Source organism: Typopeltis vanoorti, chromosome 23 (assembly GCF_054136105.1).
Source record: "Typopeltis vanoorti isolate ZY-2024b chromosome 23, IOZ_Tvanoo_1.0, whole genome shotgun sequence".
NCBI lineage: Eukaryota > Metazoa > Arthropoda > Arachnida > Uropygi > Thelyphonidae > Typopeltis > Typopeltis vanoorti.
The window spans coordinates 80,840,735-80,868,679 of record NC_143571.1 but is presented as its reverse complement, the minus strand read 5'-3'; the positions used below and the strand labels follow the sequence as shown (position 1 = coordinate 80,868,679).

General features: G+C 33.9%; 1 protein-coding gene across 4 annotated transcripts in view; it reads left to right on the top strand.

Moving 5' to 3' along the window:
• The window catches only part of pnt (ETS transcription factor pointed), a 129,653-nt gene that overhangs the window by 75,942 nt on the left and 25,766 nt on the right, over nucleotides 1–27,945 (top strand). For all 4 annotated transcript variants that reach the window (XM_090412696.1, XM_090412695.1, XM_090412698.1 and 1 more), the window contains one exon: nucleotides 25,996–26,112. In XM_090412696.1, coding sequence (XP_090268822.1) covers nucleotides 25,996–26,112 — 117 coding nt within the window. The remainder of the gene's footprint in view (nucleotides 1–25,995; nucleotides 26,113–27,945) is intronic.

The following is a 27,945-nucleotide window of genomic DNA, read 5'->3' as shown; positions in this document are numbered from 1 at the left end:
TTTTTTAAGTTACAGTCACATTGTAAATATCTAAGATTGATTTCCTTTTCACATATTTTCATTTTCTGTTATGGTTGAGAACTGAAAACTTTCTTAGTTTCTTTTCATGCTTTTCTTATCACGTGTCCACCTGCCAGTAGAGTATGACATCATCATCATTCTCAGAAACCTATCTGCGGGAATATGAATTCGTTAAATTTCCTGGTTGAGGAATTATCTGCTAACCACTTTTTTCTTTTCTTTTTCTTCTTCTTCTTTTTTTTTATTGATATGTATCCACGAATCAATGTTTCATTATAATTCCAAGCTTTGAATTATTCTAATTTACATATTCTAAACTAAGCACCACTTCAAATAAAACAAATATATATATCGATTTTGTTTATTACTATTCCCCCCCCCGTTTTTCTTTACTGTGCATTCTTCAGTTGTTTGTTAGACATAACTTATATGCGTACACAAGAAACTAAATTGTTTTTACTTATTTTTTCTGATATAATTTTGACATATAGAAACTGACATCAGAATCATGTAACTAAGTTGCGAGATATTTTCATTATTGGGATTACCTGTTTTCCATTGGAAACTTAATTTAAAAATCATTTATTGTCATCAATTATAATAAATTCACACTAAACTTTAAATTAATTTTTATATGCTTAATATATTTATAAATTAATTTTTATTTTGAATTTCTATAAATTGAACATATAGTACATCATTAATATATAATCATAAAATTTATATTTAATAATTAGAATTTATGTTTATTTCAATTTAACATATATCAATTTAACAGATACGTGAATATGAATATATTATCAATTTAACAGATACGTGAATATGAATATATTATCAATTTAACAGATACGTGAATATAATATAATATATTATCAATTTAACAGATACGTGAATATAATATAATACGCTTATATCATTATGTATGTAAATCGCGCTAGATGATTTCAATCAATAAAATAACATGTAAAACCAAAGCATAAAAGTTGTCGATGCTAAAGCATTATAGACAACACGTATCAACTTTAATCAAATTAAACTTTGTTTGAAGTTTATGATATATTAAACTCAAACTAGACCATTTCATTTAAAACTTAATTTAATAAAATATTAAGCTAGATTACGCATTAGAAGATCATTAAATATAGATTACTATTATTAAGTATTATGTCGAATGGGATTATGATTTCAATTTAATAATTTAATTTCAATAATGATTGATGATGATGACGATATATTTAGTTATACTAGATATAACTTGCTGGTTTATTAAACTATATATAAATATTTAAAAAATCAAGCTGGATTATGCTTTTAACTTAATTTAACAACGGGCTATACCTTGATGGCTATATTAAGCTAAATTTTTTTTCAGTTCCACCCATTGAAGATTGGAAATCTGTAGCGCACTTAACAATGTGGGCGGACTAAGATTAATACTGTATAATACGGAAATCTAATCTTCGAAACATGTTTTTCTTTTTCTTTTTTTCTCTCTTTTTTTTCCCTCTTTTTTTTTCCCTGGCCACTTTAGGCATAAATAGAATAATGGACTCACACCGGGAGTGACATTCATGTATATAATTACCCTTTTTAATTTTAATAATGAGAGATAGCGTGAGATTTATTTTTTAAAATATGAAAATGGATAATTTGAAATGAAAATAAATCTTTTAAAAAACGAAAATGAATAAATAATAAAAAAAATTAAAAAGAAATGAATATGAATATATAACAAAACAAAAATATAAATAAATTGAGAAATGATGCAATGGATAATTTTTGCTAGTTAGATTGAGGAAGTAAAAATTGAAAAAATCCGAGAAATGCAATAAATGGCATTTTCACCAAGTTTTACTGGAAGTAAATATTATTTCGTAATTACTTGAAGTGTGAAAGTGGCAGCGGTGTAATAATTGGCATGAAAGAAGAGAATGACTTATGGAAGCAATTCTTATGATTAAAAAAAAAAAAAAACAGTATGTGCTATGCGTAGTGAGAGGGCATTGATTACCCTACCTGCTTTCTCTCTCTCTCTCATATCTGCATATAGGCGAATATTTTTTGAGAACAAGAGGCATTGTCCCATTGGTGGGAGCAATACATTATAATACGAATTTGAAAGGTCAACAGCTGTTCAGATAATGCTTGATGCAAAGCGAAACTAGTTTTCGGATCTGAGGAGACTACACGTGTGATCGTTAAATTAGGAAATTTAAAAGTGAAAGCACTAGACCCACTTGTCCACTTTCTGTTGGAAAATGTCATGAAATTATTGTTATTTAAAGAATTGTGGTGACTAACTCAAACACCACACTCACGTCTTGAGTGTTTGTAAGTGCATGACTCGTGAAAGAAGAAAATAGTGAAAATGTATTTTACCATTATCGGTACTTGTCATAAATTAAAGTATAATCTGTCGTAATACTAAAGTATTTATTACGAAGATCAACGAATTTCGTTAGATACGTTAGCGAAAATAAGCTAATAACAACACTTCATTGCTATTTTTGTTTACTTTTTAAATTTAATAAAAGTCAAACTATAATTAATTTAAGTTTAATTATTTTGTATTACTATATTTAATTTTGTAAGATTATATACGACAGTTATAAAATATCGAGACTATGGCTTATTTGTTAACGACATAAGCAATATTTTCATAGATTATAATTCGGGATTGATATTCACAGAGCTTCCCATATTCATTTAGGATAATTCCTGTAAGATTGTTTGATGCACTCAAATTTATTTGCACTTTTGTATACAGACAATCATTGCCTATCTCGAGATTCTTCAAGTTCACACTCTATATAATACTTTCCTTCCTTCCTTATCATAGAAGTCAACTTGAAGTCAGTTTTGAAGTTTAAAGCAATGAACCGCATATAATTCGCTTAGAAAAAAGCAACCTGTCACATATAGGAAGGAGACACGCACACACTCTTCTATGAATCCTACCATCTTTCGGTTTATAAATCCCTTGTCTACGCAGCAGCCACACATGAGGCTTTTCAGATCTCATTTGCAGAATGTCTTCTGGGATTTCTCCCAGAAGACATTAAAATCTCATTTTGGAGGGGAAAACTCTTTTCACTCTGGATTGCTTCTTTTCTTTTCTTTCTTTCTTTTTTTTTTTTTTTTACAAGTGAATTCCACAGAAAAGGTTGTAAATGTATAGTACCATTCGGGTGAGCTAAGGCTTAGCTAACCCGAACTTGCTGCTCTAGAAGCTAAACAAGGAACTTTTCAAGCCACCCTGGCTTGAAAAATTCTCACACTGGCCTACAAATCATCTACCACCTCTTTGTGGCGTGTGTATGTTTAAGATTAAGATGGCCAGCCTTTACCTGACTGGGCATCTCCTGATTTCGATGTATTATCTTTGGAATTTATTTTTCTAAAATGTTTTTATTTTCGATGGAAGTTCTAGAGTTGGAAAAATGAAACTCTAATGAATGAATCTTGTATTGGTCAAAAGTTAAAGAAATAAAAAATTTATCTCAAGAGTGAAAATATGAATGTTTCAGTGTTTCTTAATATTCCATCGTTAAAAAGCGGATATATTCCTTGGAAAACAGAACCATTTCTGGATTGCATAAAAATGAAGGGATTATTTTCGAATACTCAATAATACGCATTGAAAACGACCTCTTAATTGGCTTCCGAATTGATTGCCGACTGGTTTGATCGAATGTCAGTTCAGTACGAAGAACAATATAAGCGAACATATTTGACATTTTCAGATGAAAATCTATCGAAGATTAATTCATGTAGTAAGTACAGTTTCGGTTCACTTTTAAAAACGATTATTAAATTTTGATGTCTCTTTTATAAATAATGCTACTCAGCGCCGCTGGTTACTGGTACTGTCTAAAAGAACAGAAAATCTTAAAGAAAAAAAAAATGAAATTATCTAAAGAGTGTGAAGTCTCAATTGAAGCGTTCACAGTTTACGAAGTTAGCACATGGATGTTTGAACCATTTTTTTTTTTTTTTGACATTATTCACGTACAAAAATTATAAATTTTATTTTTCTATGATATAAGATACCAATTATAATAATAATTTTAAAAATTATAAAATTATGATTTTAAAACGTTTAAAAATTTATAAAATTATTTTTTATGTTTCTAATTTTCACAGTATAAGTAGAAAATGTAACTAAGTCTTTTTATTTTTTCTATATAGAAAAATGATAATAAATCCTGGAACTTTGATGAAATTATTACTTAGTAGTTGTTTCTCCTTTATCGACATTTAAATGAATAATTACTGAGAATTTCTTTTGATAAATATGGGTGTAATCATTCCTCTTTTAACAATTAAGATACTACATATACACGCCACGAAAATGTATTTGAAATTTAGAAAAAAAATTCACTTTCTTTGCGTTTATAAGTTTCGTTTTTGATTTCCTGTTTTACCCTTATTTTAAGTATCGCTAACTTAGTTGAATTCTTTGTCATCCTATCTAAATTATCGCCATATCTTGAATTGGATTGTACTTATTTCAGGAGGCAAAAATGCAGAAGTGTTTGGCTATTTTTATAGGGTTGGTAGTTATGGTTTGATATTTCAAAATTGCACGTACTGACTGAATTCAATGGATACAATGGGAAGAAACAGGGGGAATTTCTCTATCGAAGAAGTATTTTCTTGTGGAAGCGATTCATCTTATTAATTAAAAGAAAAATCCCAACCCAGTCCTAAGCTCATCGAGCAATAAACGATGGACATGTTTTTCAACTTCGTTATTTATATCTAGTCAGGGGTTGCAAAACGATCCTGAGGTTTTATCATGTCCAAGTACCTCCTCTTCCTTTCGGAGGGGGGGGGGGAGGGTTACTTTACATTCACCTAACGGTAAGAGAAAAAAAAAAGTAGTGTCACAAGTATACTAATTACTACTTCCGGTTCATAAGAGAGGCGACACGTACGAAGAACCGGCTGTTTATTCGAAAAGGCCAGCATCTCCCACTTTCTAACACAGCTCGGTGTTTACACCAAAAGCATGTTAATAGCTGGGCTAGTAACCGAAGACTAATGTCTTGACAGCTTGTAGGTTGTCGTGTTTGACCATCTTGACTCCTGGCGCTTCGCATATGGGCAACAGACGGTTGTCTACCAGTCTCCTCATAGTGTGCATGTGTGCGCGCGCCCGCCCGCTAGCGTTGAACCACTGGAAGGACAAAGGATGTTGTCCATTGTTTGTCCGCCGTTTCATAACTCAATCATAACGTGTAGGGGGAAATCCTTTTTTTCCTCCATCACAATTTTAGAAGGAAGTTGAGAGCTGTGGAAATGGAAGTTGCTGCTATTTCTGTTTGTGGAACAAGGAAGGAACGCCAATGACGTCACAACGTTCCGTTTGTCAACTGATTGAATTTGCTAACCCCTGCTTACATTCTTTGTACACTCCCTAGATCCCCAGTGAGTTTTACCGAATGTACAATTCAATGAAATGAATGGTAGGGGAGGGGTAAAAGAGTGAAAGTAGTGCTAAAAGATTAAGGGAAGAAATCAAAAGAATCGCAGATTTTTCTCTCTTTTTTTTTTTTTTTTTGCTGCGCATCTTCATACAGACTTCCCTTTATCCTTGCATTCATCATCATTGGCAAAAGAGCTATTTATATTAACTTAGGCCAGTCTATTTGGCTCATTCGCTTCATCTCTTTCTCTCTGCATGTGTGGCTTTTCCTAATCATCCCTTGCTAGCTACTAACCGTAATTATCCACTTTAGCATTTCAATGTCATCTACAGTAGCTTCCAGCTCGTATATGAGCTGCAACGAAGTATCCAAGAGCGCTAAAGCCACAGCAAAACACTACGATATGTCATTGAAAGTAATTAAGAGGTCAGATGTATAGTGTTTGCAGCACCCTTGGTTTACAACCGAGTTCCCCTAGTATGCATCAATTATGGTGGAAGTTAAATGATGAATGAGTTAGCAACAAAACTCAGTCCAATCGTTTTTAGAAGTTCTTTTCACAACGAACAATACATAAATACTTATTAGGGTCATTTTGTCAGTCTGTCCGTATGAATTTAATAAAATTGCATTTGGCATCTCTCTGAATCATTCAGTTTTGGATTTAATTGAACTACGTTTGTGAATTGTGCAAAGCCCACAATTGCCATCATCAATAATGACCTCGCTTTTGTGAGTGTGACGTCATTCATTAGCACTGAGGCCATGAGATCCTCATAGCAGGCTAGAAAAATGAAACCTGTGACTATTATCATTGTTATTCCCACTTTGCGGTATTAATAATAAGTAAGATCACTCTACTTATTTTTAATTCTTAAATAATGAAAGCATGCATTAGTGTTTTTAGTTATTTTGTCAGAGCTCCATATTTGCTAAATCTACACTTGATCTAATAAACAGAAGTTTCCCAAGTTTATTTATTCAAAATTCCCGATTATTTCACAACTACAAGCAATTGCAGGAGGAATTTCTTTCTCCAGAATAGTAATTCCATAGAGAGTTGGCTGATTATCAATATTCCCTTCTTCATCAGTTGCTTCAGCTGTTGCAATCGTCATCGTGAAAAAATTGACCTTATCAGCGAATACAAGGAAGATTGAAAATGTCATCAACAAGGCCACTTGAAATCTCACAAGAAAATTTCTTTTAAGCGATTAAAAGTTACTTAAGCATCACGCGACATTAGGGATTTTACCCTCAATTTATTGTAACATTTTCTCGGAGGAAAATTGTCAATGGTTTTGAAATCTCAAAATTGCAGTCCAACTCTTTCATTGTCAGGCTTAGATGATCTGGTAAACTCGAAAACATTGAATTAAGGAAATTTGGATGAACATTTAGTTAGGGGAACACCCCTTCTCTCAACAGGAAATATATTTATGAGCATGTACCCGTCCTATTGTCCCCCCCCCCCCACCCATTTCCACGAGAGACCCTGTCCCTCGTGTTTAACTATGCGGTTCCTGTGGACAACTAGTTTCGAAGTTGGCATGGCCCGTTGTTCATAACAGTGTGCAATTTGAGGGGTTACACAACCTTAGCGTTTGGCTGTCCAAGGACGCCATTAATGACCACTTCATTCATTACGCTTTCCACGTTTGGAGCCCCGCCCAGGAAGCGACCCCTGTTAAGTTGAGTTCGTGTCTAGTCGGCTGAACTTCAGGCTGTTTTTTTGTTTGTTTTTAATTTGTCGCCAAAGCACAATGTTGCCTCACTAGTGCGATCAAACCCGTTGAGTCCTCTTCCTATTAGCAGGTTTTCTATTTCTGAAGGACTTTGAAGTCCATGTCAACTGCATACCTATTGTTTGATTTGCTTAGGTACTTGTGCAAGCGCCTACATGATCCTATTGTTTGCAAGACACGAAATCCAACAAAGAACTGTCCCTGCTCTTTTTTTGACTTTGACACAGTTATATCGCTAGCTTCATCAACTCGACCATGGATTCGTTCCTTTTAAAAGTAGTTGGCAAATACTAGAGTGAACCTAGAAGATAGTGAAATATTACAGAAGCTTTGATTTCTGAAAAAGAAAGCGATTTTTAAGGAATTAAATTAAATTAAAAGAACAGTAAATGGCAATTGTAGTTTTTTATTTGATTTATTGTTTGAATTATTTGAACTTACCACCTTTTAACATCGCTTCACCATTAAAAAAAAAAAAAGTACCGATTAGCGATTTGACTTTTATTAGGATTTTTCTTATAACACTGATAAATAAAAATGCACAGTAAGAATTTAAAAATATGAAATATAATATTACACGTAATAAATTAAAAATGTTTCAAAATATTCATAAAACTAGAATTTAATTAGAATCTATTAATACACCTTTAAATTTTTGTATACAAAACAAATAAATAGATGCTAAAGTAAAATATAATATGATGGTAACTTTGGGAGGGTAATGGATGGCACTGCTGTAGCCAATGAAGTTCTAACTGAGGCTCGGCTATTGCTGTTACCCTCCTGCCATGATCAGAGCTTTATACAGCTCAATAACATCTTATCCTTACACTGTCCTCTACAGATAACGGGGAATATGAAAAGCATTCTTGCTTCGTCCCTTTAAGCCAGTCCTTATATAATATGATGGTAAGCGGTGTCGACTGTGGCAGTCGCCCGTTGACTTTTATTAGGATATTTCTTATAACACTGATGAAAATAAAAATGCACAATAAGAATATAAAAAATATGAAATGTAATATTACACTTAATAAATTAAAAATGTTTCAAATTTTCATAAAACTAGAATTTAATTAGGATTATTAATACACCATTTACATTTTTGTATACAAAGATGGTAAGTGGTGTCGAATGTGGGAGTAAGCCGTAGCCAATGAAGTTTTAACTGAGGCTCGGCTATTGTTGTTACCCAGCCATGACTAGACCTTTTAGCTCAATAACACCACATCCACACGGATTCTCTTCAATCAGATGAAGGGATAAAAAGTCAAGGACTCATTCCCCCTCAAAAAAATATTATATATATATAATATAATATATATATATATATATATATATATATATATATATATATATATATATATATATATATATATATATATATATATATATATATAATATAATATAATAATAATAAAAGCCAGAGAAATTATGATAGACAGAGGGTAACGGATGGCAATGCTGTAGCCAATAAAGTTTTGACTGAGGCTCAGCTATTGCCGTTACCCAGCCATGACTAGACCTTTTAGCTCAATAACACCACATCCACACGGATTCTCTTCAATCAGATGAAGGGATAAAAAGTCAAGGACTCATTCCCCCTCAAAAAAATATTATATATATATATATATATATATATATATATATATATATATATATATATATATAAATATAATATAATAATAATAAAAGCCAGAGAAATTATGATAGACAGAGGGTAACGGATGGCAATGCTGTAGCCAATAAAGTTTTGACTGAGGCTCAGCTATTGCCGTTACCCAGCCATTACTTGAGCTTTTAGCTCAATAACAACTCATCCACACAGATCCAATCAGATGAAGGGATAAAGAATCAGGGACTCAGTCCATCTCCCCCCCCCACATACCAAAAAAAAAGATATATATATAATATAATATAATATAATAATAAAAACCCGAGAAATTATGATAGACAGAGGGTAATGGAGGGCAATGCTGTAGCCAATGAAGTTTAACCGAGGCTCGGCTATTGCAGTTATCCCGCCATGACCAGCTTATAGCTCAATAATACCCCATCCACACATTTTCTTCTACAGAGAACGGGGAATATGAAAAGCATTCTTGCTTCACTCATCTAGCAAAAAATAAAAATAAATAAATAAATAAATGAAATAATAATAAAAGCCCATGGAACCAGCGATATTGTGAGTGTAATATAAACAAATTTAAACTGATAATAAATAAATAAAAATCAAGTCATATAATAATAATATAAAATCAAATGAACCACGTACAATTTAAACTGATAATAAATAAATAAAAATCAAGCCATATAATAATAATAATAATATAAAATCAAATGAACCACGTACTCCACGCATATAATATAATATACGCAAGACGATATTTCTATTTATATAACAGCTATTGGTGGACTTGAACACCTTTTAAATCCAATCCTTAGGAAAGAATGGTGACTATTTCTTGATTAATAATAACAGGGATGACATCCAAATAGATTAATGATGAATATTGTGTGTGTGATCTGTGATATTATATTAGAAATGAAATGGATAATATATATATCATGCACAATGATGGTTTATAACATTTTATTTCATATGTAATCGGTAACGGAAATCGTGAGAGATTAAATGAAATAATTTAGAATGCTTATGTTTCATTTCAAAATCGTTTTTAATTCAAATTAAAAATTTTTAATGACACTTATTTAATCCTTAAGTACTTTTTTTCCTTTACGGTCTCTATCAAACAGGAATAACTTCCACCATGCCCACTAAAATCCTACAAACAAAATTTCTGCTGTGTGTACTGTATAAATATGTCTGCATGAAAAAGCAAATCGGATACCTCCCAGAATCGGCAGAATCTATTTTTAGCTAGCATCCATGTAGTCAACATTTGTAGCTCTTCAGATCACTGTCGAATACTAACAGTGTGGGTGGAAAAGGAGTGCTCTCCACTTCAAATTTTATGCGGTTATATTTACTTTGATATATTTTATGTGGTGTAAGACACAGGAAGCAAAATTCTCTCGATTTATACCAACAGATGCAACCTGGGAAATTTTTCTAGTACTCGGTAAAAAAAAAATGTATTACAAAATTTTAATAATTGATAAAAAAAATTAGAAGAAAAGAAAATAGTTCTATGAATAGTGTTAACATTTTGCAAATTGCAAAACAAAGCATAAAACAATTTAAAGTCCTTAAAAGGACTGGCTTAAAGGGGCGAAGCAAGAATGCTTTTCATATCCCCGTTATCTGTAGAGGAATGTGTAGGAATAAGGTATCATTGAGCTATTAAAGCTCTAATCATGGCAGGAGGGTAACAGCAATAGCTGAGCCTCAGAACTTCATTGGCTACAGCAGTGCCATATTTAAAGGTAAAGCCGTCTCTAAAAATTCGGACGATCCCTAGGCCACTCAATCGTGGGCGAAAGACCGTCCATCTCGGCGTTGGCTCCACTCAGTGATAACCATCCACCCACACGCCACCACTGAGCAGAACCGCTCATATTCCGAAGAAAAGCATTCACCGACAAAGTCCCTCAGCGGGCCGTGCCGGAGAACACTTTTCCCTGGAGACTCAAATTTCTCCCTTAGGGCAAAAACCCCAAGTGAGCGACTCAATCTCTCGAATCTCCGCGCCCTAGGAGATAACAGCAACAGCCGATTCTCAGTTAAACTTCATTGGCTCCAGCATTAGCACACATTTTACCCACCCAGGATGAGTTTTCTTCTACCGAAAACTCATAAAACAATTTTTTTTGAAGCGAAGTATTTATTTATCTTCAATAAAATAAGTAGGTGTTGGAATTAAAACGAAAAAATAAATAAAATTATTTGGTTTTTAACCAAAAAATAAAAAATATTTGGTTAGTTTATTTTATATACACATAAATTAAATAATGATTATTATTTTTTACTTAAACTTATTGTGAAAAGCAAGATTTGAATGTACTATCATGATATATATGATCTATAAATAGACCTTATAAATATAAAAAAAAAAAAATCAACTAACGCCTTTTATTCCCTAATAGGGAGTAGGCGAACACTATAGTAAATATAGTAAGTAGAAACTTATCTTATAAATATAAAACGCCATATTAAAATAAAAATCAAATTTTAATTCGATGAAAAGATATTACTGTGTCGAAATCATTTCTTATGAAGCAAGTTTTTCCTAGGCTTGAGAACTTCATGCAGTGCTGTTAAGTTGTTTCAACTGTAAACGTGATTTGTATTATTAGTCTTCTAATTTCTTCAGCAAGATAACGAAGAAATCCATCATTGGATATCAATGCACATGTAATTTTTGTAAATGTCCCAATATGAATTGAAGTCCTTTTTCATATATTAATATTAGCTTCAAATTTATTCCTATTTTTAAATCAAGTCCGAAAAAAAAGGGGGGGGGGTTTGAATATTGACATCTTTCATTCTTACGGAGGGAGGGGTCGATTTCGACCTTCTACTGTCCCAGGGTTGTGGTTCTCACGGTGTCTACGCTAACGCCAAATAGTATCCTCCGGCAGTACGGTGTCGGGTAGAAACGCAAGGCAGATGACTTCCCATCCGGTTCATTCATAATCAACCCTCCCCTCGGGCAAAGCAGGTTGACGTTCACGACAAAAACTAGATTCATTCACGGTTCCCTTTTACGCTTTCATTCATGAGTCTAGACTCGTAGTACACGTAGTAAGAATCTGATTGGTCGTCGCTGGGAGTATGCTTGCGTGACACACCCGGCCGTCTTGCCCGGAGCATGGGAAAACAGGTGAGGTTTGTTCGTGTACAGGCGCCTGTTTTCTGCTGCTTTTAAGTTGTATATACTCTGGCTTAAAGCTCTCTCCTTTTTTTCACCTGGTTCTTTGTTACTGGATACTGATGAACGTCCAGAGATGAGACTTAAGGAGGCGTTTTTTTTTTTTTTTATTCGCTTTCCGCATATTCCATCAATCTCCTTTCACCCTCTGATAAAAAAAAAGAAAAAGAAAAAAAACTGTAATTAACTACTTTATTTTTAACCGTTGGCAACAGCTCACCGTGAACAAATCACTTTTCTTCGTCTGTCAGCGCCACCTATGGTCAAAAAAGAGAACTTCTGAAGATTTCTTCGGATAGCTGAACTTACGAACTTCGTAAAACTTGTGCAGCCTCCTTTTTTTTTTTCAAAAGTTTATATTTGGTGGATACTATATATTTTCATTGTATAACAGAATACACACTCTCTTCTGCATCAGCACCATTTCCAATTTAAAAAAAAAGCTATTTTGAAAATTTTAATTTTAAATGAGGGAACTTGTTACGAATTTTCCGCTAAAAAATCTTAACAGGAAAATAAACAAAAGCATAAAAAAGTAAAGATATTACTGTCGGCCCTGGGAAGGAAGAATTCCAAAAAAGGAAAGGAGTTGTGACTTTCTCCAACTGTCCTCACAAATCACCCCAAGGAACACATGCTGCAAGTCGCTCTTTTACCCCAGAACCTCAAGAGTTTTTTCCGCACCCTCTTTCTGAACACCCCCCCTCTCCGTTTCTTCTGTTCCCTTCGGTTGTTTCCCCCTTTTTTCTTTCGTTTCCCCCATCCTTCTCTAGTTTCAGCAATGGCACTGCCCTTCCCCGCAGCAATTGGGCTTTTCCACCCGCCATATGTTGTCACGCTCAGGCGAACGGCAGGTTAATACAAGTCGTCACCAGCTGCCGAGCGTGAGCTCAGTCGTTAAGACACGTGGAAAGAAGCTGTATGGTCTGTCTTAAGTTCTTGTCTGTTGTTTAGGAGACCCTTTTCAAAGGTTCATTTGAAGGTTCCAACACTTTTAGAGGGTCACTAGCCAACCTTGTCTATCTGAAATATTTATTAAACATTTGTCGAAATCAGTTTTAACACGTGAGGAATTTTTAGAGGGAGAGGGGACCGCAATTTTGATTTCTGGCCTACAAGCAATCAGTTGTGGCAAGCCTTTGTCTTTTAAAAGGACAACCATAATTTGCGCTAAAACTCATCTTGAAATATGAAAGATGTTTTGCTATACAAAACACGATCTGTACAATAGTTTTCTCATAAAAACTCAATTAAGTTTAGCCGGGGGGGGGGGGGGGGGCTTTTAAAATATTTTAAAATTTACTTTTACTTTTCTATTTTAATTTTTGAGGAATATAATCCCATTGTTATGCAAACTCTTTCCAATTATGTCCTGAACACAATATTAGTATAGTTTAGTTGTGTTAAGTATTCGTTTTAATCCAGCCGAAGTACAACAAGGAGATTAAATTAAAATGTGTCAGACCTTAATCATATATATATATAACTTTATAGTATATTTCTCATTCTTATACTCCGTATAATAATATGAATTTATCTGCTTGTTTCCACTTGGCCTGCAAAGATTTTGTTTGTTTCAGAAATAATAATGGAACTTATATAATGTAACCCAATTTCTTAACTAGTTTAAAATATTTTCTAAAAACATAATATGTGTGTGTCTGTACATATACAAATATATATATTATGTATGCACGTACACGTTTATGTATAGATTCATAACACTTCATATATCCTAATATTTCATTGGAATTAAATCCTGATATACGAAATACGTCGCGACGTATTCCTAACGTTAAAATGTTATTCCGTCACTAAAGGTATTGATCCAAAGTTTAGTTGGTACATTCATTTTTGTTTTGTTTTTGTATACAAAAATCATAGAATAGTTAAAGAGTCAATAAGCCACTAAAAGTCTCGAAGATGGTAGCAACTGATTGGTTTGTTATTCATAAATAAAACTGGCTTTGTTTTATTACAGTCAAAGCAACTAATGCATACCGAAGCCAGTATAGTATGGTTGTTCATTGTGTGCGTTTTTCTGATCATTCGCCTGTTTTGCACGATGAAAATCCCGAGTTTTCTAGAGACAAAATCTTGTCACCTCCGTGCATGACCGTCTAAAACTAGCTGGAAAAAAAAAAAAAAAAAAAGTCCAAAAGTTCTACGTATCCTAGACAGGATTCGAGCTCATGTCTTTTGAACCGAGGGGGCAAGTGTCGCGACTGTACTACGGAGCTTTTTTAAGATTGGCAAAACCTGGGTCTATGACCTAACCATTTAGTCCTATCAGCATACGATTCAGGATAGCAATAAAGAACTAGCCAACTATGCTTCATTCATTTAGATAGTTTCTTCTACGTTAATATATTTTCTCCAAGAACCCCCCCCCCCCCCATCTGTATCGCTCTCTGACATTAACGGTTCTTACAATAGTGGTTTACAAGATTACTCTGTAGTTGTTCTTCCAATCCGAGCAAACGTAGTGAAGATGTAAAAGATCAGTATCTTTAAAACAAGCTTACTTCCTGCGTTTAAAGTCTTAATGTGCCCCCAACTTCCCCCTTTTTTCGACTGCACGTCTCACAACCTGTTCTGACAACTACATGTAAACATGAATTCATAAATTAGCTCTACCTTCCAAAAGAGAGAGAAAAAGAAATTACATTTTGAAAGATTGAAAAAAGAAAACTCATTCTAACTTGTTAAGAAGAGATTGAGCAAAAATATACATCGGCTCAGTCGACTGGATTTTCTTGTTCAACCAGTTTTTTGAAGTCTCCGGATGTTGATAGAGAATATTAATTATAATCTGTCGACTGACGAATCCACCAAGGCCTTGCTGGCGTGATCTTATTGTTCTTGTCAAACTGTCTCGTCCCTGCCTTCTTCAATGATAAGATTACTGACGCCACTCACTTTTTTCTTTTCTTTAAGATACTCTTAGTTTGTCTTATTCTGTTCGTACGATTTAAACTCTCATTTTAAAATGTCATATATTTTTTTTTCATAATATAGTGCTAATAATGAAGTAAACAAAACTATTTTGTGATAGCTTCGATCTGAGACTTAAAATACTGTCCGAACAGTCCCGTATATAGAACATAAAGTTATTCTTTTGTTTTTCTGTTTTTCATATTAATTATTAACTTTCTGTTAACAAGATACAAGTACGCCATCTGCTGAGAGGAGCAGATGGCGTATTTGTTAATGTTAATTGTTAATGTTACTATTGGTAATTTCAATAGTAACATTAACAATTGTCAGACGTTACTGTTAAAAAAAATAATAAATGGCGTATTTGAATTCGAAAAAAAACCCCTTTTTTTGCCGATCTAAATAACTGTTCTTTCTGTATGTAATTGTTATCCATTCTTTTTGTATTATAAATATGTATATCTTATGTATATGTATATCGCTCTGACGTCAGTCAGTAGTTTGATATACAACAGAAATTTCAAATTACTGTTTAAAATAGCATCACAGATATCGTGTGATAACAACAAAAATAACTGTGATGCTATTTTAAACAGTAATTTGAAATTTCAGTAGAATGATATTAACAACGGTTTCAGATAAATAGCTTTTCTTGTTTTGTTTTTTTTAAATATTTTTTTATAATATTTAATTTGTAATTCATATAAAACTCTCAAACTTAAGGTGCGTTTTGGGCTACATTTTTAATGGTCATTCACCTAAATCTGGTGTACATCATTCACGAGAGTTTGAAGACACGAAGTGGAGCACCAAAATACCCCCTCTTTCTTCTCTCCCGTACTTCATCTATCTGTCCCCCGTATTTCCCCTCCATATCTTTTTACGTAGTAACCATAACAGACTCCACAGCTTCTCATTTGCTTTGTGAATGTAACGATGCCCAGTGATAAATTACACTGAGGAAAAACTCTAGTGACTTTATATGGACATAAGTAATGGCGTAGTTACTCCTGGTTTAATGGCGCCTAGTTGTCTGCCTCTTCAGTGCCTTGTCGACGAATGGCGTGGAGCGATAACAACTACAGTTAGGGAGCCAAGTGGTAGATTGAAGACTTGTCAGCAGCGATTTTGCTTCTAAGCCCTAAGATTTGTTCACTGAATGCCTTGTTTATTTTTCTCCACACCATCCGCATAAATCAGTCAATACTCCTTCCCGCCCATCTTCGCTAAACTCTATTGGATTGTTGACGGGAATTTAGCGTTCTTAAGTTGTATGTGAAACATAATGATCAATTAAGAAAAAAAAGGAAGTAGGAGTAAAGTTTCAACTAATAAACTTTCTCCCTTCTAGCTTAAATTCTCGCTCAAATTTAACTTTGAGGTTTATAAAAATTCAACCAATCTTAAGCTAAAATAATAAATAAATTTTCATATAATTAAATTAAAATAAAAAAAAACTGAGTGAAAATAGGCTTTTATTATATCTTTAACTGAACTTTCATCTTATTATATATTTACTTTATTTATTTTTTATGTGTATTCATTTCTCTTAAATGTGATCAACATAATGCTAAGAATAAGTCAAAATATGTTTTTATAATAGTCATATTTCCCTTCGAATACAAAAAAAAAGCAAATTTAGTAGTCTAAATGGGGGGAAAAAACTTAAGAAGTAATGCATAATTAGGATATTAAAGATCCACGATTGTTTTTAAAGAATTATCACCATTTTTAAAATTTAAATTTTTTTGTAAATATTTAAGTGGAACTTGTCACTGAAAGTTAATTTTTCACCACAGACTTATCCAGGGAAGAGAACTCGAAAACTTGACATTATTCATATTAGTTTATCAACAAATAAAACAACGTAGAGGAATGCTGCTAAATAATCGGATAATTTTTAAACATATTTCAAACGTTTGCTTACTTGACGCATTCTACTTTTCGATTTTTTAGTTTGCTTCATTAACATTGTTTGATAACTTTTATAACACCTGTTCTTTAAAATAATTTTGTAATAAATATTATACGACGCCAAATAATTTATCAGTTCAACTATTGCACACTAGATGGCGCAAGCGATAACTGATATTGAAAGGATATAGGCTCGTGACGACAGATTGCGTGCAGGGTCTCGAAATGGGAATAAAACCGGATATATTTCTTTTAAAGTTCTTATCAGTCAATCGAATAGATAAATGGGATCAGCTGATTTTGGAAATGCGGAAATATTGGTGGCCAAATCCTCATCCCGATTTTTTTTATGTGATTAAAAACGAAGTATTTAAGTCTTGCATAAAATTCCACGCTACACAAAGAAAACTCCTGGTGTATATGGTGTGTGTGTGTGGGGGGGGGGGGGAGTGAAAACTGTTGTGTTGGAAATTATAAACGATACCACAATTTTAAAAGGAAAAAAAAAGTATAAATTTACTCTATCGTAAAAATCACAAAATTGGATTGATTCATTCAATCCAATACCTTTGGAGGGTAACGGATGGCAATGCTGTAACCAATGAAGTGCTAACTGAGGCTCCGCTATTGCTGTTACTCTCCTGCCATGATCAGAGCTTTAATAGCTCAATAACACCTTATCCCTACACTGTCCTCTACAGATAACGGGGAATATGAAAAGCATTCTTGCTTCGCCCCTTTAAGCCAGTCCTTATAAGGACTATAAGGATCACAAAATTATCATATAATTAAGAATAATATTAATAAGAAAACAAAGAATAACACGAGGTTATGAAAAAACAAACGAAACCCACAGCTTAATCGGCTAGTTTAATGACTAGTCAATAATAGTACCTTAATTAATCTTTCAAGGGGACATTCACAATAAGGTTACATATTATTTATATTATGTTATTATTAAAATGCTATCACTTAATCGTACATTGGGATCAACAAAAGTTTAACTTTTATCTAGCGCATAAAAAAATGGTGTATTAACATATTCTAAGTAAAAGTAAACTAGAAATCTAAGAATAATTGAAAACGTTTTAATTATTATTATTATTCCTTATAAGGACTGGCTTAAAGGGGCGAAGCAAGAATGCTTTTCATCTTCCCCGTTATCTGTAGAGGACAGTGTAGGGATAAGGTGTTATTGAGCTATTAAAGCTCTGATCATGGCAGGAGGGTAACAGCAATAGCCGAGCCTCGGTTAGAACTTCATTGGCTAAAGCATTGCCATCCGTTACCCTCCAAGGATACATCTACATCTACATATATGTTGGACTGACTTTTTAATTAATTTAATTATTTATATATATTTATATTTAATTATTTATATATAATATTATAGTTTAAAAGAAATTATGCTGTATTAACATATTCTAAGTAAACTCTAGAAATCCAAGAATAATTGAAAACTTTTTAATTATTTTTATATAATATTATAGTTTAAAAGAAATTATATATTTTTAAACTGTACATCTTAGATAAGATTCAAACTAGGATCGAAAAACATTTAGACAGTTCACTGTCTTAAATTATTACGATAGTAATGTTTCCTTGGGACCTTTTACATCCTTAATTTAGACATATACACACACATTGTCGATTATTTAAAAAAATCATAAATTATTATCAGTAATTGACACTACATCCGGCCAGTCAGCATTATTACAAATTTATCATCGCTGTGACTGGGTACTCGATGATAAGCTAGCAAATGGCAGTGCGTGATTGAGTGGCCAATCAGCAGACATCATTGGTTTGTACTATCTGAATGGCCAAATGTTGAATCAGATACTGCATACGAGACGTTAGCCGTAAACGTAATATAATAATAAAGAGGGGAAATATATTTAGTTATGGATTAATTAGACTGCTACTGATATAATTTTCGTGCAAACAAATATTTCTTTAAAAAAAAATCAACATTTAGCTTGTTCTGAAAACCGCTTTTCGTATGATTTAGTTTCATTAATTCTAGATTAATATATAAATTATAAACGAATGACTTTAAAATAAAAACTGACTGCATAGATAATTTAAAATGATTTATTAGGTTTCTCTGAAATGGTAAATATGGCATTCATTCACACAAATATAAGATGCCCTTAATCGTGTTTTTCGATTTAGTCTTAAGTAGATAAACACCGTTTGAGTTGGCGCTGACTATTGCCACATGCATTTGACCCGGTAGAATCACTTAATGGTTGGAGTAGGAGTGAGATCTATTCTTCAATGAATAACTCTATTGGGGAGTAGATAACTAAGTCAGCTGCATCTTTACCATGCTCATAACAGCTCAATTAATAGTGGGTAGTGCGCAGGCTTCTGTCACCACTTGCCCTTCATAAGCGGACTAAAAGTCTAATGCTACGATAACGTGGGAAACCAGTCGATCTTGACCTGTATTGCACTCCACACCTTAATTTCACTTAAGGATACCTCCTAACATACCTATAATACTTCATTTGACTGTTAGGGCGGTTGGGGGTATTTCAGTTACTTTGTGTGTGTGTGTGTGTGTGTGTGTGTGTGTGTGTGTGTGTGTGTGTGTGTAGTTTTCTAAAGGGTTACTTTGTTGCTCTGCTACGGCGTCTCCGTTGTGCCACGAATAAGCAGACAACGTCATGTGACTGTTGGGCATGTGGTCGGAAAGAACTCTCTGAACTGTTGGAAAGAAAAAAGGAAGGATCCACGGATGTTCGATAGACGCGAAACAATTGGTTAAATTAGGGTACAACCTATGGAGTATAACAGCAAACGATCATTGAGGGTTTACTCGTCTGACATCAAGTAGCTATGGCTAAAGCGGCGAAAGAACAACATTGATAACACCATTGATGGATCCATAGCATAAAGCAATGGACCCATCATACTTGATGGGCAATGCAGAATGATGGCGGTGGTGGAGTGATAGCTCGAGTATGTTTTTTTGGTGCGATCCTTACTAATCTGAGAGCCTGATGTACCCATTCATGTTGACCATTGCATATTACCGAAACTTCCATCAGGAAAATGCACTATATTACGGAACATATATTGTCTGGGTTATTCTATCCACCTGAGACAGAGCACCTGTGGAGTTCCAAACATTGGTGGAGTCCATGGTTAGATGAATCGAGGGAGTGCTGAAAGTGATCCAACGCTGTTAAGCAGGTATCTATAATACACCGAATATTCAGTGTGTTTGTGTGTGATGTATAAATTCATTTATTTATTTAGCATTTCTTGGAGAAATTTTATGGAAATTGACTTCCATAACTTTCATGTGAAAGATTGTAAATAATAAGTCAGTTAGTTTATCGTGTATCAACATTACCCGATTTCCATACTTCGGAGTATTTTGAGACATGAAGACCCATATCTTGAAGGAATTCTTTGTGGCTTTAAGAAAAACTACCACAAGTTGGAGTTTATATTCATTCTTATCTATAAAACTGCCTAAATTAACACATTTCAAATTAATTTTTTAAGGGGGGGGGTGAATTGAGTCCTAGACTCTTTATCCCTTCATCTGATTGAAGAAAATGGGTGGATGGGGTGTTATTGAGCTAAAAGCTCCAGTCATGGCTGGGTAACGGCAATAACCGAGCCTCAGTTAAAACTTCATTGGCTACTGAATAAGTAAATCCAGCTCTAAAAATTAGGACGATCCCTAGACCACTCCGTAGTGGCCGAAAGACCGTCCAACTCAGCGTTAGCTCTACTCAGTGACGGGCTCCCCCACCACCGAGCAGAACCACTCATATTCCAGGGAAAAGCATCCACCGACACAACACCTTTCCCGGAGACTCAAAATGCTCTTTCAGGACCCCCCCCCCCTCACCGGGAGCAAAATTTTGGAAGGAACCTAAGAGAGCGAAACTCTACGTCCCAGGGTAATGGCAATAGCCGAGCCTCAGTTAAAACTTCATTGGCTACAGCATTGCCATCTGTTACCCTGGGTATCTGAAAATTAAAATTTATTCCATCCAGGGTGACCACTCAGCAAAAATATTTAGTACTAACTTATGCAAGAAAAAGGTACTAAATGTGATAAAAAAGTACTAGATTTTTATTTACTTTCGTTTCACTCTATTTTGGGCATTTTACGATATTACTACTTATTGTCATAGATGAACTCAATGTAAAACCTCTCAATTAACACATATTCGACAAAAATGAAAAGAAAAAAAATCAAAACTCATCTCACTGTACTCATCTATGAGTCCAACAGCTATAGTTGTCATTTATCATAACAGAAGTCCCAGTTGTAACTCTAGCACTTAATATGTGTATTAATTTAATATATAACTTTTAGTGTTTAAAATAATGTAACGCATAATTTTTAGTGTTTAAAATAATCTCTATATATTTATACATATATAGGTGGTGCCCATTCACAAGAAAAACACTGGAAGTATTTATTCATTATTTTTAGCAGATTTTGCTAAATTAATTAACTCTTCAGAAATAGTAAAATCTAGCTGAAGAATATTTCAATTTTCTTTTGTCAAAAGAAGTCCATTCATCAAGGAGTTTAGTTGATTTCTTATTTTATTCTTATTTATTGTCACTGCTGAAAATATTCTTTCAGTTGCTGCTGATGAATGAGGGAGACACAGTACAGCTTTAACTATAATCAATTCAGTTTAATCCTTTATCCAAGTGTGAGCAAACAAAGTTTGCGCCAGGGCAACTCGTTGCAAAGGTGGAGCAAGTTAACATCACTCCTATCTCAGTATCTCCCATAATGCAAAACACATCTCCTTGCGGATATGTATAATGTTATGCATCAAGGGAAGGACTACTACCCAGAGTAGTTTAGACCTTTATTGAGGTCTCTTCAGTGGATTTGCTCCACCTTTTGCAACGAGTTGCCCCGGTGTTGTACCACCTTACTGGGGTAAGGTGGAGTAAGGTGGTACACCTTACCCCAGTCCTGAAGATACTTTCAGGTGCAAACTTTGTTTGCTCACACTTGGATGAAGGATTAAACTAAATTTATTATAGTCTAACCAAATGAAAAATAAACTTTCAACAGCTTTAACTAATGTTGTTAAATTAGGAAACATTTGTTCTCCTACAGCATTTTTCATTTCAAAAACTTTATTCCAAAAAAATCCTGAATTCTTGACCTTTTTTCAAATGCTTCTACAGTCTTCAATAGTTGCCATTCTCTACCAAGCTCTTTAACGCCCCTAGATATACATTTTCTATATCTAAAACCTGACCATTGTCGGCTGGATTTATCTTTTCAATGGGGTCCAATTTATGCTGTGCATAAATAAAAGGTGGTTACTCATATTAAAATATTTAATTTTTCCGCTTGTTTTCATTGCTGTAGTGATCTTATAACGCGCGAGTGGTGTTTGAATAGCGAATTTATTTTCATTAGTTAATATCAGTCGGAATGCGTGAGTATGGGTTCGGGGGGAGAGAAGGTTGTGAATGTGACATATGGGGAAGTGGGAGAAGAGAAAAATATTAAACTCATATGTCTTAACTCTCATGTTATTATTATTATTTTATTCGGAAGAAAGAAAGTACTAGATCTGTTGGTCAACGCACCAGAACACTAAAAATTTATATTTATAAAAATTTATAAAAAGTACTAAATCTAGTTACGAAATACTAGATAGAATCATGGTCACCCTGATTCTATATCACAAGTGGGTCGCAACCTCAAATTTATATAAAAATTTAATACAAAAAATAAAATGGTGTTTAAGCATATAGTTTTTTTTTTCTTAAGTTTCGCATTACTACTTAGCTAGAAACTAAATAATTTTCAATACTAAAGAAAAATATTAATTATATTTTATTTAAAAAAAAAATTTATTAAATTTTACTAAAAAAATTATTTTGAATGGTCATGATGCACCAGCTAAAGTAATAATCAAAACCTAACCAACAGATCATTCAAATTCTTAGTGCTTTACGTAGCCATGGAAATTGATTACGTGTATCATGACCTAGTATCAGCCATGTTACTAATAATAAGTTATTAAAAAAAAGATTATGGAATATACGGAAGTGTCTTCAAATACAGTGGTAGTTCTAATTGGCCTTGTACTATTCAAAATACATACTCCGCTTTAAATGTTTGAAACCATATATCGTCGGAAGTGCTCTTTACCAATTTGTATCATCTCGCGCTTTGCATGACAGGCTGTCGTATATTTTTCAGTTACTCGCTTTTCTAAGGATCAGTTTCATGAGTTACTCAAATTGTAACAAAACTGATGGCTGGAATATACTGAACATCGGGAAATCGTATATTTTTCAGAATATTGCTGCTCATAGAAATACATCATATTTCTTGGGGGGGGGAATGGTGCTCTCGTATTGTATCTTCTTCAGAGAGTTGTGTATACTCACTCGTATTTAGAATCTTTTTATTTATTATTATTTGTTTAGTCACAAAAAAACTTATCATGCAGCTCTTCTCTGGTTACAGCTCTGTTGTGGTGGCTCCATCTAGCGGCTGAAAGAAAAATAGCGTTTCGTAAAAATAAATACAAAATTAATTTAAAAAAATTTGAAACAGTTAAAGATAATGTAGCTTAATAAATTTGAAGTAGACTGAGTATTTGATTGAGCTCTAAATCAAATATTCAGTCTACTTCAGATTTGATTGAGCTCTAAAAGCAGATTATACAGGATGGTCGGTAAGTGATGAAAGGGTTTAAGATGTGAATAACTCATAATTAAAAAATATCTCCAGGTGCTGTATTTCATTATAACAAAAACAATAAAAATAATGAATGGCATCAGGCGTAAGCAATGATCTGTGCTTAACATTCATAAACCATTTTGCTACCTTCACAAAAGCGGCAACAGTCGAATCTCTTTGTGCAGTATGACAGAACACGTTTTTACTACTATTGCCATATATTCGCTGCTCGATAGTTTAAATAAAAGTGTTTAGGCTTAATCAAACTTAAACAATTTTATGCCAATAAAGACTAGCTTTGGCGATTTATGATTAGTATTGCAGGATGGAGGTAGCGGAGATGAGAATGCTTAGGTGGATGTGCGGTGTGACCAGAAAGGATCGTCTGAGAAATGATTATGTAAGGGGAACAGTGAAAGTTACGAACTTAGGAGCAAAGATACAGGAGGCAAGGTTCAGATGGTTTGGTCATGTGATGAGGAGGGAGGAAGACTATGTGGGAAGAAAGGTCATGCAGATGGATGTGCAGGGAAGAGGAAGCGCGGACGGTCAAAGAAAAGATGGAGGGAGATGGTGGAGGAGGACTTGAGGATAAAGAACTTGGATGTGGCTACAGCCCAAGACAGGAGGTTGTGGAGGAGACTCACCACAAACAGCGATCCTACTTAAGTGGGAAAAGCTGCAGAAGAAGAAGAAGATGAAGATTGCCACTTTTTCCTGTCTCCAAAAGATCATGAGATATGTTTGTCAACTATGCGTGTTCATTGGTTGATATGTCTGCGTTCTGGTAAGGAGAATAAGATGCAGCAGAGCGACATTAATTCTCTACGACCTCTTAATCAGAGGAGTCTACCCGTACTAAGGGACAGATGGGTTGAAGAAGAAGAAGAATGAGTGAAGGAAAAACAAAATGACTTTTAGTTGCACTAAGTACTGTGATGCTGGCACATCACTGAAGGATGATATGAACTTTGGCATTTAATGCATTGCTATATGATCGGGTAACTGTTTTTAAAGTTTCCTAAATGAAAGAGGAACACTGACTTGGAGACTAAATAATAGAGAGTATATCAAAATAAGCGCTCCTGTATTAGCACGGCAATTAGATGATGCTCGTGTCCACTGATCAGAGAAGAATATGGATGTGACATGTCACATGATCAGAGAAGATTATGGATGTGAGGAAATCTTCATAACTAAAGGACAACGCATGCCAAAAGGTACGATAAGAAAAGCTGTATAAATAAATGGATGGACAAAGCAACTTGAATACATGCTTCGCATTTCGAAATGCATCTTAAACCAAGTGACCGGGAAAGATCTGTGTTGTCATTATTACACGCTTAAAACAAAGATTTGATTTCCTAATGGAAGAAGTCAAAAATATGAAATAAGACTACATGTAAGAACATACGGCAGAGTGACTTAAGTAGGTGGGTGTGTGCGTGTGTATATTTTAGGCGAAACAAAAAGATCATTGTCGTAATAACTTAGGATTACTCAACAATGTCAAACACAGCAATTTAGAACAAAGTCTCGAAGGGGAGAGGGGGGAGGAGGAAAAGGCAAAGCAGGGGTATTTCCATGGCCTTATTCTATCGTGTTGTACCTGTAACCACGGTAACTTTGAACAACTCGGGTATGCTTTGGTGTAGCCCGCCTGTTGACACGGCAGATTTTAGATCGTCAAGAGCTTGAGTAAACGGAGACACACCCGTGGTACAGCTTGGTGGTCTTTCGATCACCTGATGAGGAAATGCTAAAGGTAGTATGGTGGTGGTGGTTGGGGGTGGAGTGTGTGTCACGTGCCGTGATTTGTTTTCGTTCAGGAGTTTGTTGCCGTCTCTCTCTTTAATGGCATCCACCTCATGTGAGCCGTTTTCTTATCCCCCATTTTCCAAGAAACTATTTTCATAAATGGTCAATGTTCCTTGTGTACCCTGGAAATATACAGCAGGTCCCTGTTGGCTATATGCCAAGCCCCCTGTAGGGATACGTGAGTTGGGGCTTGTGACCCGACTTGTCAAGTTCACGGCTTAAGTTGAGATTTACGTCAGTGATTTATGTGACTCAGTTAAATGTGCACGGGTGACCCCAGAGTTGACCGTTCTTTTTTTTTTTTTTCTCTCACACTTGGTGTCGATTAATATATTGGATCAGTTCTAAAGGGCACGACACTCACGCATCGGGTCGGATTGTGGCAGACATTTTAGAATGCAAAACGAAGTTGATTTGCTAGTCATTTATTTGAATTTTTGGATTGTTGGATTTGATTGGGAGTATGCGCACAAATATTATGTAAGAAACAGCCTAAATATGGTAAGAAATATAAAAATTACAGATAGTACATTAAGTAAAACAAAGTATAAAACTTTCTCAAGTCAATCGAAGTTTTTTTTTTTTTTTTTTTTATTTTCCAGATCTCCCAGCCCAAGTTCCCCCACTTACCCCTGGGACCAATCAAAAGATGATACAGGCCCTTAGGGCCAGTTTTAGTAGCTGGGAAAAAGAAAGCGAACATCTTAATATTCCAAAAGGTAATTTTCATCTTTTTTTTTTTTTAATTATTTTATTATTTATGAAATAGACTTTTTCAATTTTGTGTTAATGTCCTCTGGCTCGTCTATTTAAAAATATTTTTTTAAGTATGGAAATCATAGGAGGATGATAAAACTGCGTTCTGTGCTGTAAACATGTAGAAATTACAAAAATTTTTAGCAAAGAAGCCAATTAGATTCAACTAAGTTATGTATATGCAGACAATAATAATCAGAATTTAAAATATGGATTCATTTCATGGTCAGGTGTATAGAACATTGATTCCATGATCACTAATCAGTATTTTTAATCTACGAATTAAGGTTAAAAGTTTTCATTTTAAAAGCACTCTTACAGATAAATATGCTCACATCGTTCATCTTTCATAAATGCTTAATATTATGTGTGAGTAAGAGTGTAGGTTTTTTTTAAATGCAGCCTATGGAATTTTTAGTCATCCAGTATCTTATATACAAAATATAATTTTGGTAGGAACCTTAAACCATGCCTCTAGAGGCCCCGTTTCGCGCCCAATGACAAAAATTGAATTTAGTGTATGAAAAGACATTGTCCTTCAATACAAACCCGAAAATAAACGTGTCATTAAAAACATATTTTACTAACAAACGAAACTAATCGGATAAAATTCATAATTAATGAAATGGATGTGACAAAAAGCCAAATTTTGAAATACGTACTTCAAATATATGGTTTAATTTAATACGTTTTTTTATTTTAATTAGCCTATGATCTATTTCACTAATAAATTAAAATAAATATTGACTTCTTCCTGTGGCTTGGTAAGTCCATACTAAGTTTCTCTCGCTCTATCTATCTCTTTTTTTTTCCCCTGACTGAAGTGAAGTTAACCAAAAGGTTGACGAAAAGTTGCTGCTTAGGACAGAGCTCGCACTGCTTCCTCTAAGCATCGTGCCCATGCATATGATGTCAGAGTTCTTTTACTATACTGAGGTTTATGCGTAGCAATTTAAGAAGTTAAAAACCTTTATTTATCAGTGGCTGAACTAAGTTCCGCTTGATGACTCGAGAGTTTCGGAAGAAAACCTAGTGAGAGTTTTGGAGAGCGATGAAAGAGTCTATGAGTTCAACAAAAACTTTCAGAAAAGAGCGAGGTCATTCGTAGTTCTGCCATTACTGCTTCTATATACGTACTTGCCCAATTATAATACTATGAAAGTAAGTAAATATTTATCACCGATATTTCGTCCTCAGTTACTCAAAACATTTTCAAGATTAATCACAAAGGCACACAATGTAGAATTGAATAAAACACAGAAGTGAAATTTCGTGTTCTTATTCATTACATTATGTGCCTCTGTGATTAACCTTGAAAATGTCTCAGTTACTGTAGACGAAATATCGGCAATAAAATATTTGCTTTTGTGATAAGCCATTATACTTCCACAATATAAGTCTAAATCACATGACTAATCGACATAAACATTTCAAATTTAAAATTGATAATCTGTAGGCTATTTTTTTTTTCTTTTAACATCGGACTCATAAAAGATTACGAGACATATTACATCGATGTATGCCAGCAAATCTATTTACGCATTTTAAATCAGAAAAAAAAAATGCTACCTAGCTGTATTTATTTGTCTTTTATCAATGTATCATTAGGTTTTGGACGGACCAATTATTTCCATTATCAGCCTTGCTTTCCAATAGCCTTTCCTAATATATATATATATATATATATATATATATTTATAAGCGACAGGTGAGTTATTTTTCACCAGTATACGAAATGACAGAATTCTGTACGAACCTATCATAATATCTGTTCACCTGTACTGTGAAGCTCATTT